This window comes from Carcharhinus amblyrhynchos, chromosome 18, assembly GCF_965287045.1.
Source record: "Carcharhinus amblyrhynchos chromosome 18, sCarAmb.v2.hapA, whole genome shotgun sequence".
NCBI lineage: Eukaryota > Metazoa > Chordata > Chondrichthyes > Carcharhiniformes > Carcharhinidae > Carcharhinus > Carcharhinus amblyrhynchos.
In genome coordinates, this window is record NC_137341.1 from 34,438,412 (window position 1) to 34,455,653 (window position 17,242).

The following is a 17,242-nucleotide window of genomic DNA, read 5'->3' on the forward strand; positions in this document are numbered from 1 at the left end:
TGTCAACTGAAATTTCTAACATTCAAAACAAAGTCTCAGAACTCCATATGGAATTACAAATTTCACAATCAAAAGATACCCTGTTAATTGTGTCTTTTAATTTATTTTATAAAGTTTCAATTTACAGCAGTTTCTCTCAAAAGGGTTTTGTATTTACATGCTGCAGCCTAAATCTTGCAGGGTTTATAATATCAATAAGGATAGGCAACAACACCTCCTCTGTGATCATCCTCAACACCAGTGCCGGACAAGGCTGTGTTCTCAGCCCCCTACTATACTCTGACGGTGTGGCCAAATTCCCCTCCAGTTCGATTTTCAAGTTTGCTGACGTCATCATTGTAGTGGGTCTGATTTCAAACAATGACAGGACAGAGTGCAGGAATAAGATAGAGAATGTGGTGAACTGGTGCGGCAACAATAATCCCTCCCACAATGCCATCAAAACGAAGGAGATTGTCATCAACTTCAGGAAGCGTAAAGGAGAGCATGCCCCTGTCTATCTCAACGGGGACGAAGTAGAAAGGGTCAAGAGCTTCAAAAGTCTGTAGGTGTCCAGATCACCAACAACCTGTCCTGGTCCCCCCATGCTGACACTATAGTTAAGAAAGCCCACCAACTCATCTCCTTTCTCAGAAGACTAAGGAAATGTGGCATGTCAGTTACGACTGTCACCAACTTTTACAGATGCACCATAGAAAGCATTCTTTCTGGTTGTGTCACAGCTTGGTATGGCTCCTGCTGTGCCCAAGACCGCAAGGAACTACAAAAGATTGTGAATTTAGCCCAATCCACTAAGCAAACCAGCCTCCCATCATTGACTCTGTCTACACTTCCCACTGCCTTGGCAAAGCAGCCAGCATAATTAAGGACCCAGCGCACCCCAGACATTCTCTCTTCCATCTTCTTCCTCCTGGAAAAAGGTACAAAAGTCTGAGTTCACATATCAACTGATTCAAGTACAGCTTCTTCCCTGCTGCTGTCAGACTTTTGAATGGACTTAGCTTGCATAAAGTTGATCTTTCTCTACACCCTAACTATGACTGTGACACTATATTCTGTTTTGTCTGTATAGCACACAAGAAACAATATTTTTCACTGTAAATACATGTGACAATAATAAATCAAATCGAATAACCCAGAAGGCAGACAAAAAATGTAGAAAAATTCACAAGAATAGTTATAGTTACATAAATGGACTGGAGAAGATCGGCTGTTCTCCTTGAAGAAGAGAATTAAGAGGAGATTTATTAGAGATGTCCCAAATCATGACGGGTCTGGACAGAGTAGATAGGGAGTAACTGTTCTCATTGGTGGAAGGATCATGGACTGAGGACACTGATTTAAGGTGATTGGCAAAAGAAGCAATGGCAACATGTGGAAAAACTTCATTACACAGCAAGTAGTTAGGATCTGAAATGCATTGCCTGAGTATGTGGTGGAGGCAGACTAAATTGTGACTTTCAAAAGAAAATTGGATCATTATCGAATAAGTGTTCTCTAATAGAGATGCCATGTATGTGTTTCTGTGAAAAAGACAAATTATAGACTACAGATTAGCAACTTGTTACAGCTTTTGTTGGTTTCAAACTGCATTTTGTAGACTTTAAATAATGAATTAAACAAAGAAATACACAGAATATGTTTTCCTTATCTTAATTTGAGGTTTTTTGTGAAAAACAAATTTTTTGTACTTTGAAAACAAACAAAACCCCTCAAATCACCTGTGCTTTGATATTTTGAAAAAGTTGATATTAACAAGTTTCAGAGGAAGACAGAATTTCATAAACTCTGCTCACTTTGTACATGTCCCCCTTTTCTCTTTGTGTATCTTTCTCCCAGCTTTCTCTAGAGAACCCCTCTTGACGCTCCTTCATTCTTGCATATTAAATGTTGTTGTATTCATCATTAAATGTCCGTGTTTTTGAAGATAGACACACTCTTCCCTCCCTGAAAATAAATCTCATGCAGAATGTACAGTGTACCATATGAAAATTCCACTGCACCACTGGACATAGGGATTCTATTTTCTTTCCCTTCAGCAGAGGGACAAATAGCCCTCTTTAAAATTGACTGCATACCAGCCAATCTACTTCCCTCTTTACTCAACATAGAGGACGCCACCTAAGAAGGCAGAAAATAATCTCTCTGACACAAAATTGCACAGTAGCTGCCCAGCATTGCTAAGGCACAGGGCATGACAAATCACATAGTTACCACCATTCCAGGATATCAGTGAAGGAAAAATAACAACATGATTCTCCCCTGCACTCACACACACACAAAACTAATTAGGAATCAAAACATCATCCTTCACCAATCAGGAGAATCAGTTCCTGGGAATTCATTGTGAAGAAGTTAAGTGTTGTAAAGAATCTTCTTCTGAATGCACAAACCTCCCACACGTTCTATTATAATGTGTACAATTGGCGCAAGCATGTCTCTCTGAAGAATGCGTTGATTAAAATTATAAATTTGAGATTTGACAATTTTTTTTAAGTCATCGTTATATTGTAGCTCAATATAAAGTTAATGTTATCACTCCATCTCAAATCAATCCCAACCCTAATGCACTGCACTGTGTGCCAGAAGTCTCCATGGCTACCATTAAGCTACCATGCACAATGTGCAGATCCAGGTTGAGGCATGAGTAACCCAGGCAACAGCAATGCCCAAACTAGACCCACGTGTAGAATTTAGAGGTAGACAAGAAACAAATCAAATGTTCAAGGAAATACACGCATCCAGTTGGATCATAATGAATTTGGGACAAGAGTAGGCCATTCAGCCCTTCAAGCTAGTTCTGCCAAGCAATTGGATCAGATACTTCACCTCCAAATTACCCACATCTGTTCAATATCCCATGATAGCTCTACTTAACAAAAGTCTATTGAGCAGTCTAAAAAATTTCAATTGACTCCCAGCATCAACAAACTGTTGTGGGAGAAATTCTGGATTTCAAGTCAGCTCAATCTGAAAATCTAAGGAATATCTGAATATTGAAGGAATGGATTTAGTTGTTGACATTTCACCTCTGGAATATAGATTTAAGCCCAGACTGAATGAGCATGTGAAATTCTGTAAGAATCCCAAACCACGTAGTGGCTTGGTGTCTCTTGAGTCACAAAGTTGTGGGTTCAAATTCCAATTTCCACTCCAAGGGATTTGAAAATGAATTCAATGTTGACACTCCTAGTGCAGTACTGAGGAAGAATGTTTGAGTGAGAAGGTATATGTGTGTGTGAGCGAGACAGCATGCGAGTGTAAATGAGTTTGGCTCCCACTCTCAGGGTTCTCCTCACACACCAACATACTCGCAACTATTCACACAGTGGGTGAGGCTGAGTGAATAAATACCCCAAGTACTTCTTACTCTCGAATGATCACCTTCACTAATTACTTATTTTAAATGATCAATTTATTGATTTGACATTGCTATAGTTTTGTTCAGCAAGTTGCTTTTCATCAAACCTCAACATGTTATTGAAACTCATATCTAATGTTGTGCCAAAATTTGCTCATTGGCCCCAAGTAAGAAAAAAATTAAAATGTGGCCCCTCATATGAAAAGGTTGGACAAGCCTGCATTAAACCATGACCTGATCAGCTGTTGGTGGCTATAAAAGATCACATGGCACTGTTTTGAAGTCATTAATATACATTAATACCAATATAACACACCTAATAGAATAGATTCTGAAAAACATACAATAGAATGAATTGGAATTCCTGTCCAAGAGCGGAGCAGAATTCTCTACAACCTGAATCTCCTCACTACCCCAGTATGAATTTGGAATTGTATATTTCCAGAATTAATCATTTTGAATGCTTTGGATTATGACCATTACAGAGGAAATGATTGCACTCCAACCCTTAAGAAAACTTAAAATGACAGACATAAAAATAACTACCCAGGACTGTTCTGGATGTACAGTAAATCACAGCAGCAGCACTACCTGCTGCCATATTCTGTTTTTCTCCATTCCTCTCCACAAAGTGCACAGCTACCAAATACCTGTACCTCATTCAACTATATTTTCTATGCCTGAGTCCTGACAGTCTTTGCTCCCCACAGCCCTGCCAATATTTTCTCATCAGTAATTATCCAATTTCCTTTTGAAAGCCTTGATTGAATCTGCCTCTACCAGACTCTCAGGCAGTGCATTCTGGATTTTAAGCACTCATTGGATCTTAACCTCTCCTCATGTTGCCTTTCATTCTTTTGCAAATCACTTTAAGTCAGTGTTCTCTGGTTCTTGAGTTTTACTATCAATTTTGTCCACCCACTCATGATTTTGAACACCTTTGTCTAATCTTCTTTATGGAGAATAGCCCCAACTTATCCAATCCATCCTCATGACTGAAATCTTTCATTCCCAATAACATTCTTTTGAGTCTTTTCTGCACCCTCTCCAGAGCCTTCACATCCTTTCAAAAGCGTGGCACCCAGAATTGAACACAATACTCCAGTTGAGGCCAAACCAGTGTTTTATAAAGATTCACCATTACCTGCTTGTTTTTGTGTTCTTGCTTCTAGTTATAAAACACAGGATCTATATTCCTTATTATCTGATTTCTCAACCCACACTGACACCTTCAATTATTTGTGCCTATACACCACCAGGTCCTTCTGTTCCTGCACCATATTTAAAATTATATTCTTTGTTTTATATTGCCTCCCATTCTTTCTATCAAAATGGTATGGTTTCACATTTCTCTGCATTAAATTTCACATGCCGCATGTTCACTGATCCCATCAGCCTATCTATGTCCATTTAATCTCTGTTAATGCTCCCCAGTTCACAATACTCCCAAGCTTTGTGTCATCTGCACATTTTGAAATTTTGGCCTGCAGTCAAATTCAAGATCTTTAATATAGATCAAAAAAGCCACGGTCAAAATACATCCTTCCAAATACATCCTCCATTCTGCAAAACAAACCATTCACTGCTCCTCTGTTCTCCACCATGGTTAAACTGACTGGCCTGTAGTAGCTGGATTTCTCACCTTACATCCTTTTTTTTGCACAGTGATGTGTTATGGTTCAGGTTAGAAACATAAAAGTGTTTTATGAAACTCGTCTGAACCATAAGTATTTTACATTGAATTTGGCTAGGACAAGCATGATCACTTAAGATGTAAACCACTTAAGATGTAATTCAAAAGACTCACTAGGGAGCTTTTATCAAACAAAGTTTATTTACAAATATGATTAACATATACAGAACAAAAATTAGCAATAACTTTTATCAATTACAAACAAAAACAAAACAATCACTATTATGTATAACCCTTAATGAATATATATCAGATGTTTCAATTAAAACAAGAATCCAATAAACAAAACCCCTCAACCAGATTTATCACTGCACAGGGTAAAGCTCACACGATACTGGAATCCAGATCTCTGTGTTGAATGCTGATTTCAAATGATCTTGAAAGCTCAGATCAGTTTGTGTCAGATCATAAGAACATAAAGAACATAAGAAATAGGAGCAGGAGTAGGCCATCCAGCCCTTCAAGCCTGCCCCGCCATTCAATAAGATCATGGCTGATCTGTCGCTGCTCAGTTCCACTTTCCCGCCCTCTCCCCATAACCCTTAATCCCCTCTCCTATCAAAAACCCATCAACCCGCGTCTTAAAAATATTTAGCGAGGTAGCCTCCACCACTTCAACGGGCAGAGAATTCCAGAGATTCACCACCCTTTGAGTGAAGAAGTTCCTCCTCAACTCCGTTCTAAACCGCCCCCCTTTTATCTTGAGGCTGTGCCCCCTAGTCCTATTGTCTTTTTTGAGCGGGAAGAGTCTTTCCACCTCTATCCTATCCATCCCATTCATCATCTTATACGTCTCAATGAGATCTCCTCTCATTCTTCTAAACTCTAACGAGTACAAGCCCAATTTAATCAGCCTCTCCTCATAGCTCAACCCCCTCAACTCCGGTATCAGCCGAGTAAACCTCCTCTGCACTCCCTCCAAGGCCAAAATATCTTTGCGCAGGTGCGGCGCCCAAACATGCACACAGTACTCCAGTTGCGGCCTCACCAATGCCCTATACAGCTGCAGCAAGACCTCCCTACTTTTATATTCAATCCCCCTCGCTATGAAGGCCAGCATCCCATTTGCCTTCCTGACCACCTGCTGCACCTGCAAGCTGGGTTTTTGCGACTCATGCACAAGGACCCCGAGGTCCCTCTGCACCGTCGCCTGCTGCAGTTTTTCGCCTCGTAAGTAATAGTCCTTTCTACCATTTTTCCTACCAAAGTGGACCACCTCACACTTGCCAACATTAAATTCCATTTGCCATTTCCTGGCCCATTCGCCCAGCCTATCTAGATCCTTCTGCAGACTCTCCACACCCTCCGCACAATTTGCCGTTCCCCCAATCTTGGTGTCATCAGCAAATTTCGACACTCTACACTCGGTTCCCTCCTCCAGATCATCTATATAAATGGTAAAAAGCTGAGGCCCCAGCACCGACCCCTGGGGCACTCCACTAGTCACCATCCGCCAATCCGAATAGCACCCATTGACCCCCACTCTCTGCCTCCTATTTGACAACCAATCCTCTATCCACGCTAACACCCTACCCCCAACTCCATGTCCCTCGACCTTCTGCAATAACCTCTTGTGAGGCACTTTGTCAAACGCCTTCTGAAAATCTAGAAAGACCACATCCACCGGCTCTCCTCTATCCACCGCCCTAGACACATCCTCATAGAACTCCAGTAAATTTGTCAGACACGACTTCCCTTTAATGAAACCGTGCTGCGTCTGCTCTATCAAGCAATTCCCTTCAAGATGCCTCGCAATTTCCTCCTTAATGACAGATTCTAACATTTTACCTACCACAGATGTTAAACTAACCGGTCTATAATTCCCCGCCTTTTGCCTGGCACCCTTCTTAAACAACGGCGTAACATTAGCCGTTTTCCAATCATCCGGCACTTCCCCGGAATCCAGCGACGTTTGGAAAATAACCACCAAGGCATCCACTATCACCTCCGCCATTTCTTTCAGAACCCTCGGATGCATTCCATCTGGTCCTGGGGACTTGTCCACAATCAGCCCCTCCAGTCTGTCGAGCACCGCCTTTCTAGTAACAGTAATGTCATTAAGACCCTCCAGTCCTACCACCTTTCTATCGCTAACACCCGGCAAATTATTCACGTCCTCCTCCGTGAAGACAGAAACAAAAAAGTTATTCAATACCTTAGCCATATCCCCATCCCCTACCACTAGGTCCCCTTTCTCATCCTCTAAAGGACCAACATTCACCCTAGCCAGCCTCTTCCTTTTTATATATTTATAAAAACTCTTGCTATCCTTTTTTATATTAAGCGCTAGCCCAGCTTCATAGTTTCTCCTACCCTTCCTTATCAACTTCTTTGTCAGTCTTTGTTGACATTTAAACCTCTCCCAATCCTCTTCTCGCCCACTACTCTTAGCTACTCTAAATTCCTCCGCTTTTAGTTTAACACTTTCCTTCACCTCCTTCGTTATCCACGGCTTATTACCTCTCCTCCTACGGTCCTTTTTGACCATCGGAATAAATTTCCGTTGAGTACCAAGAAAGATCTCCTTAAAGATCCTCCACTGCTCCTCAACAGACCCTCCCTCCAACACGCTCTCCCAGTCCACATTTGCCAATTCTTCTCTCATCCTACCGTATTTCCCTCTACTCAAACAAAGGACGCGTGTCCGGGAACCCACTTTCTCCTCCTCCATCTGCACCAGAAACTCCACCATACAATGATCACTCTCCCCAAGAGGATCCTTCACCACAAGGTCCCTAATTCTACCCGCTTCATTACATAGCACCAGATCCAAGATAGCTCGCTCCCTCGTCGGCTCCAACACACACTGTTCGAGGAAACTATCCCGGCAGCATTCCAAGAACTCTTCCTCGAGCCCCCCACGTCCAACATGGGTCGACCAATCAATATGCAGATTGAAATCCCCCATAACTACGGCCGTCCCATTCCTGCACACCACACTTATTTGCGCGTTAACAGCCCGCCCCATCTCCAGATCATTATTCGGGGGCCTATAGACGACACCCACCAGCGTCTTCCTCCCTTTGCTGTTCCTAATCTCCACCCACAACGATTCCACCCTCTGCTCCTTGGCTCCAATATCATCCCTTGCTACCATCGTGATGCTATCCTTAATCAGCAGAGCTACGCCCCCCCCTTTTCCCTCCTGCCTATCCTTCCTAAACACTTGATAGCCCTGTACATTCAGCTCCCAGTCCCTGTCACCCTGCAGCCACGTCTCTGTAATGGCCACCAGATCGTATCCATTTGTGTCGATCTGCGCCATCAGCTCATCCACTTTATTCCGAATGCTTCGTGCATTCAGATAAAGTGCTTTCATCCCAGCCTTCACCTGGACCCTATTTGCCGCAATGCCACCAACTATACTCACGCCCCCTACTCCCTCTATTATTGGGACATCCTCGGCCTCTTCCCTTACATGTACACTCTCCTTAACTTTAGACCTCGTAAGGTCACCTACCCTCACACCCTCCCCCCCACTAATTAGTTTAAAGCCCTGTCTACAGTCCTCTTTACTCGATTCGCCAGCACTCTGGTCCCAGCACGGTTCAGACCAACCCCATCCCTCCCGAACAGGTCCCACCTACCCCAATACTGGTGCCAATGCCCCATAAATTCAAACCCATTCCTCCCACACCAATCCCTGAGCCACCCATTCACTTCCTTAATCCTGTCAACCCTACGCCCATCTGCACACGGTTCAGGCAGTAGCCCAGAGATAACCACCTTGTCGGTTCTACTTTTTAATTCCATTCCAAGCTTTTCATACTCCCTCCCCAGATCCTCAGTCTGCATTTTGCTTACGTCGCCGGCACCCACATGTACCACAACGACCGGATTCTCACCCTCCCACTCCAGGTTCCTCTGCAGCCCAGCTGCGACATCCCGTACCCGAGCACCAGGCAGACAACACACCCTTCTGTGCACTTTGTCATTGTGACAAATGACGGTGTCAATACCCTTCACCCCACTATCCCCAATAACTACTACGTTCCTTTTCCTTTTCTCTTTGCCTATGTCCTGCTGCAGCACTGTACCGTGTGCAGCTTGCTCACCAACCTCACCTGCCTCGTTCTCGTCCAACTTGGAAGCAAGAACCTCAAACCTGTTATGCAGATTAAGAGGCTGAGGCCTCCGCTCCTCACCCCCCTTCCTCTTCCTAGTAGCCCCCTCTTGTCCCTGACCCTTAGAGTTAGCCAGTCTAGGGGGGGTGGATGTCACTTGCACCCCATTGATAATGGCACCCTCTCTCCCCTTGATGAGCCTCAGTGTCTGTAGCTCAGAGGCCAGCTCATTTACCCTGAGCTGGAGCTCCTCCAGCAACCTGCACTTACTGCAGACATGGTCACTGGGATGAACCCTAGGGTCCACCAGTTCCCACATCATACAGAAACCACACATCACATGCCCCTCCATTATTTACTGTAGTAGTTTTGAAAAAATTTTTTTTTGTTTTGTTTTTTTTGTTTTTCAAACGAACTCACCTGCCCTTTTTTCCTTCCAGCCCTTTTTGATATTAAGCCCTAGTAGCTCACTCTGCTGCCCTCTCACTCCGCTGCCCGCTCAGACGCTGCCCGCTGTATACACCAGGCCTCCTTTTAAACCTGGCGCTGATTTAAATCTGATGAACCACAACTGCCTGCTAACCACTCCCTCAGAATTCTTAAAGCAGTAAATACAATAAATAAATGCTTTAAACAGTTCTACAAAGAACAAAGTGCTTTAAACTTATTTTAAACTGGTTTTTAACAGGTAAAATCTTAGCTCTCTCTCTGCTCCTTCACTCGTCTCCCCAGAACACCAAAACACAGGTTCTTTTCTATATGATGGCAAATAAGATGTGCTTTCAACTAACTGGTAAAACTTTCAAAATAAAAACAAAAAAAGAGACTTCTTTCAGCTATGCTTTTAACACTGCAGCCAAAATGAAACTTAAAAGCTGAAAAAACGTCTGTCATCAGACTTGCCCACAGGTTTCTGCTCCCACAATGACATCGCCTAAGGCTTCGCTACAGAGAGCATGTTTTTTTAAAAACTCTTAAAGTTATACTAACCTCACGGATGTAACAGTTGTAATTCTCCAGTCCTCTAGCGCTGCACTTGTATCCAAGAAGGATTGCAAAATTATGACCCGCTTCTGTAATTTTCTCTATTACCTCCTTCCATATTCTTGGTGCATCCAATTCAGCCCTGCTGTCTTATTAGCTTTAAGTACAGTCAACCTTTCTAAAACTTTTATTAATTTTTAGCTCATCCAGTGAATCAACTACCTCCTTTTTCATTCCAATTTGGGCAGAATCTTTTAGTGCCTCGGACATGCCCTCTGCCACCATCCATGAATCCTATTTTTGATCCTTCACCAAACTCATTCCACCTTTTACCACACTTTGATTCTTTCTTAAGCCAACAGAAGATCGTTTAAATTCCTTTTATATTAGCTACCGACCTCTTCTCATGCCTGTTCTTTACTTTTATTTTCTCACTTCCATCTAAACATTTTATATTTGATGGGTCCCACTTGTTTTATCAACCTAGCATGTGATTTGCACCCCTTTTCAGCTTCATTTTACTTTCTATCTCTTTTATCATCTAGGGTGCTCTGGCTTTGTTTGTGCTACCTTTCCCCTAATGGGAATGTACCTCAACTGTACCCAAACCATCTCCTCTTTGTATAAAGCCCATTGTTCTGTTATGGTTTTGCCTGCTAAAATTTAATTCCAATTTACCTGAACAGAATTTAATTGATTCTTCGCTGATTTCTCCTTGTCCTTTTCCATAGTTAACCATAAACCTTAGGATGCTATGATCACTGTTCCATAAACAGTTTACCTACTGACACTTGATCCACACAAACTACCTCATTTCTTTTAGGACATATTCCCAAAGGTTTCATTGCATAATCTCCCAACCACCTCTGCCTAACACACCCCTCACCCATCAATTATCCTTTCTTCCCAACTCCAATATGTTTCCAATTAATTAATGAAAATGGAAAGAAGATTTTTTTTATACCTGTAAGATTTTTCTCTTGGAGATTAACTTTTAATTCCTGGAGACATCAGGATAATCCTAGAGGGTTGCCAAGTCCAACATTATCCTCACTCACCATTGACCATCCACGCATGAGTTGATCTGGAGCTGTAAAGGACAGAGTCCTCTTTGAATGTGCCCTTTCACAACCCTTGGATACTGCTATGACCACCCCTAGATGAGGTTCCCTAATTTTGTTGATCTGGGCGAGACCCCTCAATTTGTCAACCTCAGTGATACCCCAAATTGTTATAAACCAAATTGTCAAATCCCTCTGCTGGTTGCAACAAGGTTTAATCTAACAAGGTTCCCTTCCCTGTGGGTACCTTTTCCAGACTTGATAGTTGTGTTTAAAAATGAGTCAATATAACCAGGCTTTTTTGAGTTAAAGACAGAGTACGTTTATTAACTACTTAAAAAGTGGAGAGAAAAATGGTAAAACGCATGTGTGTACATTCATACAGATTAAATGTGAGAATTGAGTCCAATAATAAGTAAATATAAATAAAATGGTATTTTGTTATGCGAGACATAAATGATAAAGCATGTAGCCGTTACAATTTTGATTTCAGTAGAGTTGATTTTGGTTGGCAAATGGTTGGTTCTTCAGTTCCAGTGTTCTGTGATTTAGCAGAGAAATTTTGGTTCCCTTTCCAGCTGTGATCCTTTCGCTGGCTGGGCTGACTTCCTCAATCAAAGAGAAAGATTCAAGATATACCTGCAAACAATGGCTATTTTGCAGGGGCACTGCTGACTGCTTTTGTTACTGTTTCACACACCTGAAGCCTGAAAACTTTCACCTGTTTATTCTCACAGAGCACACACAGACAAACATTGGATCAGCTCTTGCAACTAGCTTTTAACCATTTCCTTGTATATTCCAAATGGAAAATGGAATTCACTAGCCATCTAGCATTACTCACAATCTTTTGAAATGAGATGGTCATTATCTCCCTTTGCCTTTACCAGAGATGGAGATCAGTCTCTGGATGGTTTTAGCGGTGTCTTGTCTGTAAGGGGGGTTCCATTGTCCCTTAGAGAAACACTCTGCAACAATTCCTGTCAGTGGCTGACTGTGCATTCTCAGCCATCTTTGAGGTCCATTTTAAAAAATAAAACTCAGGTTTTAAGTTCAATATTTTGAGCTGAATTCCATGTTTTTTTCTCTTCATCATCGTTGAGACAATACTGAGACAGATGGTGGCAGTGTCTTGGAATAAAAACAGAAAATGCTGGGAGTCCTCAACAGGTTAGGCAGCATCTGCTGAGAGAGAAACAGAGTTAACATTTAAGGTCGGAGACGTTTCATCAGGACTGGCTCAGATTTCATTATTGCACTGAGTATGGAACTGTGTCCAATCAATTGAAAGGCCCACTACTCCTTCATGGAGTGTTATAATACAGAGTAAGCTTGTTATTAAATGTTCACTACACCAATAAAGGCCCAAAACTTGGTAACGATCAGAATTAATGTAAGTAATACAGCAATATTAATTTATCTGAAGCATTATTAGTCAGGATAATCAACATATCTGAGCTTGCCTTAAAATGGCATTTCTGACCTTAACCACTGTAAACTATCCCATTTACCAGGCAGTCTGGAGACTGGACCAAAGGTGCCACATAGCTCAAGAGGATCGAATCATTGTTGCACTCAGGGCATTCCCATCTTTCTATCATTTGCCTCTTTGATGACTCCAAAATAACTTTGTTTCTCTCCTGAGCCCGTCAGCTTTGCTATTTTCTTGCCAATTCCATCTGTCCATTGTCTTCTGATCTTGGGCTGATCCTAACTCAATTCTCACACCATCAAATTCTTGAGCCACTCGATAGGGAAAAGTAGTTTGTTTCCCATTGCCTTTGTCATGGTTTTTTATCAATGGAGTTCCTTCTTCTAGATGAACTGCAACCCAATCAGTGTGACTGATTGCCAAGGCTATAATTGAAATGATAAGGTAGACCCTCCAAACAGTCATTCAGCAGTTTATAGTAGGAGATTCATCTAAGGAAGTTAAACTGGAACAAACAAATCTAGATACTGAAATAAAATCAGATAATGCTCGGAATATTTAGCATTTATTAAAAACAAAGTTAACATCTCAGTTAAATGACTTCATCGGAATTGTAAAGTTTAACGTTTGTTTATTAGTGTCACAAGTAAGCTTACGTTAACCATAAGACATAGGAGCAGAATTAGGCCATTTGGCCCATTGAGTCTGCTCCACCATTGAATCATGGCTGATATTTTTTCATCCCCATTCTCCTGCCTTTTCCCCATAACCCCTGATCTCCTTATTAATCAAGAACCTATCTGTCTCTGTCTTAAACACATTCAGTGAAGTTACTGTGAAAATCCCTTAGGTCATTAACCTGATGCATTACTCTGTGTTTCTTTCATTGCAGATGCTGTGAAACTTGCTGAGTGTTTTTCTGCATTTTCTGATTTTAATTTCTAATTTCTAGCATCCACAATATTTTGCTTTTGTACTGTCCGCATGGTGAAATGGTTAACCAGTGGCAATGAATAAATTCTATTTGATATGGATGTGAAAGCTCCAGTTTAAAATATTTATAGTCACACGTTACAATTGTGTTTAATTGGTTCTCCTGCCTTTAATGTTATCTCTCCATCATGTTGCGTGATGGAGAGGAACTCCAGTTACAGGCTTCACCTATTAAGGTCAAACTCTTCCTGTGTGTGTGTGGTGATGTTGATGAGCAATCTTTCCCTCTTCTAACCAGATGCTGCATTCACCTCCCTCAGGGTGAGTCTGTCTCACTCTGCGTTTGACAAATTCGGCAAAGATCACTGGGCAGAAAAATCAGAAACACAATCTCCACGTCCATCGCTTCAAGCCAGTTAATTCACACGCGCACACAGAAAAAAATTGGAAAAGAAAAATTGTCAACTGAGGATAAAAGGGAAGATTCCGCAGGCTGTTCAAATATTTCAGCTGGTAAAAATGATTCAGACTGTGACAGGTTATGGGAACAGATGGAATTAATGTGATGATGCTCCCAAGATGTATGTGTTAACCATGGACAACGTGAAGATATTATTAAAAATTCAGAGACTCTGCATTTGAGCTAGTGAGCAATATGGGAATTCAGATCAAATGAGATGTGATGAGTTGTCAGAAGCTTCACCTAGATCTCTAGTTACATAAATCTGCTGCTGTTGGGGTGACAGTATCTGACCTGATTACTATTTTTTAAGTTTAAGTCAGTAAAAGGCGTGTCTGGTGGGTTGCACACATACTCAGAAATATCTTCAGCGCTAAGGATGAATGGATTTGTGCTGCATCCGATAAATACTGTAGTTATAATCACTGATATTGTTAATGGGAACTGCACTGATTTATTGTTGCCCTGACTGTACACCGTGTGCCATGTATGTGTGCACATTCAAACAAAACACATTTTGGACTGGAATGTGATGTAATGTCCAAATAACTCACTGATTCCAGTTTTTCAGCAGAGTTACACTGATCACCTGGTCTGAAGGTTTGCTTTATAAAATAAACCCTTATCTCATGTTTAGGCTGAAATGTGTATACAGATGAGTAAAATGCAATGGTGCAATTGACTGTGGCTGTCAAATCTGAAAGAGAAACAGGAAGAGAACAGGAATAAGCAACACATAAATCTTGACAAAAAAAATCAGTGTGATACAAGTCACTTGATTGGGATCTTGTAACACCAGGCCCATGCTCCAGTCATGGACTCTTCTCCATGGCAGGGGTCAACATGGGGCTCAGGCCCAATCTCTGGGTTGAGAAAACATAGTTTGCGGGCAGGGGCGGGGTTCAGAACAGCTGCTGAACCAGGAGATGAACCAGGTTGCCCCAGGAACTGTCTGAAATTTCAGAAGACAGATACAACAGGGATGGCAATGAATTAGAAATAACTCTCGACTGAGACAGTCAGATATTGCCAATGAAAGGTGGAAGGGTGACACTCTACATTTTACACGTATAAAGACAACATTGAGCAACAACAGCAAAAAGATGATTTCCATCTAGATGTGTCTCTCGCTCCCATATCTTTGCAGTTTTCATAATGCGTGTAAGTGAAAATCTGTACAGCGACTGCAGCATTGATACCTGCCAGTTGATGTATACAAGAACAAGACAGTAGAATTTTAATTTGAGGGGCCAGTGGTTCTGGGAGATAGAGTCAGTGGGTGGGCAATCTGCCAGTTAGATCCCATTCCACTCCTCCTCCTGTCAGCCTACTTGTATGATGAACCTCAGCACCGTATGTCCCAGTTTGATACCTGACAACCACTAATGGTCACATATGGGGTGGTTCAGAGACTAGTTTTGTTCTGGATGTGTTATTCATGAGGAAACACATTAACAATGTGACGTGGTGCATAGAACATCACTTTGTGAACACCTAGACACAGAATGATGAGCTTGCAGGTACTGATTAAATTTATTTCTGTGAAGACCACGTTACCTTTAACACCCAATAAGGAGAAGGAATTTGTGCACTAGCCTAAATAACCCATTTTTCGTGCCGAACTATCTTACAAAGGTCTAATAAAAAAACCTACAGGATTTTTTGTGTGTGGTTTTTGTCCACTGAGAAAGTTCTGAATGAAACGCATTTGTTATTTTTTCTACCGAAATCAGTTTCAAATCAATATACTTCATTAGAAAGGGAGGGGTGTAAAATACCATTGATTGGCTGCCCCATTTCACACAACTGGTGAGGACAAATGCACTTCCTTCCATCACCAGAAATGAAAAGCAAATAAAACTGGATGATGACAAGATCGAGTTTGAGAAACTTAGGGCGCTGGGAAAACTGAGTATTGATATTTTGAGAAAGAATGAGTGTAAAACATTGCATTGAGTGAGGAAGAAAGAAGTGAGCCCAGACAGTAGCCAGCTGTGAACCTGTAGCTCAATGGTTTCCTTTTGCTGATGCGAAAGGTTATAGAGGGTTTTGAACACATGCATAGCTGTTATAAACTAGGAGAAGGTTTATGCTGCGTTCATGTCTAGCAGGAACGGAGCTAAAACTGAACTCACTTCAGGCAGCCAGCAACCTAAGGAATGCTGGTCCTATCAGTCTGCAGAGTTGGGTTTGAGCAGAGCTGAGAGGCCATTGTCTGCTCCCTGCCTCACTCCTCCCCAGAGCCACTGACATATATTGTTTAACTGTGGATTTCCCTCCTGATGATTTCCCAATTGTTTTGGTTGTTGATGTGTTGAGTTGGCTGTGTGCTGGGTTTTGGAATGACACTTTAATGGAAATATGATCAAAATATAATTACAGCCTTGTCACCAGACCTTGTGCAATGCATATTTTCTGCTTTTGAGGCTGCATGTGAGTAAATATAGATATGATTTTCTGAAGAAAAAAAAGTATAAATACAGAATTAGAATACAGCCGAAAAGAAGATGCATAGATTGTTATTGAGAGCGGCTGCTGTTAGTATACAAGACCCCAAGCATCTGATCCACAGTCAGAGATTTTACTCAGCAATACTAGAGCAGAAATCCGGACTTTAGTAATAACACACGTGCAGCTCTGATTCACAATCCTGATTACCACAATCCAACATTCTTCTGCTTCAGTTAAGTTGCTTGCAATCTCTCCCCTCAGTCACATTCAGATGTGAATGTGTAACAACCCGTCACTTATCTTCTGCTTGACTTGGCGTAACTCCGTGACAAGGACCACAGCTCCTGGCTTGTTCTTATTCACCCAGTCGGAAAGTTCAATTCAATGATCTATAAAAGTCAGTAATAAGACAGAAGCAGAGGCTTGCATTGACATAGCAAGGATGATCCCATATTTTCTCAGTGGGGATTGCAGATTGGAGAATTGTCTCTGACCTTTACTCTCCGTGAACATCTCTGCTGAGATTACAGGGCCAACCCTAGCAACCACATACATCTCTTGGACTTCACATTTTTGTAGCACCTTTATAGCCTACTAAATTATTTTTGAAGTGTAATCACTGCTGTAATGTCAGGAATGCAGGTGAACACTGTAATAACTGCGCAGACTGCACACTAAAGATCCACAACTCTTTCAGAACAAAACAGAATTTTCCAAGCTAGTTCCAAACAAACTGGTGATTAGGCAACAAGAAAATGAATAGTGCAGATGCCCATTATGCTAATAAGCTAATAACTGTCAGT

The 17,242-nt window shown here is 41.7% G+C and overlaps 1 protein-coding gene across 6 annotated transcripts in view; it reads right to left on the minus strand.

Moving 5' to 3' along the window:
* Positions 1-11,008: 11,008 nt before the first annotated feature.
* amdhd2 (amidohydrolase domain containing 2) overlaps positions 11,009-17,242 on the minus strand; it is a 39,162-nt gene continuing 32,928 nt past the window's right edge. For 3 of the 6 annotated variants that reach the window (XM_080206754.1, XM_080206753.1, XM_080206755.1), the window contains exon 12: positions 12,405-14,685. In XM_080206754.1, coding sequence (XP_080062880.1) covers positions 14,423-14,685 — 263 coding nt within the window. In that variant the 3' untranslated portion in view covers positions 12,405-14,422. Of the gene's footprint in view, positions 12,349-12,403; positions 14,686-17,242 lie in introns of those variants that run through there. The other 3 variants (XM_080206759.1, XM_080206758.1, XM_080206752.1) reach the window with 3 other exon arrangements.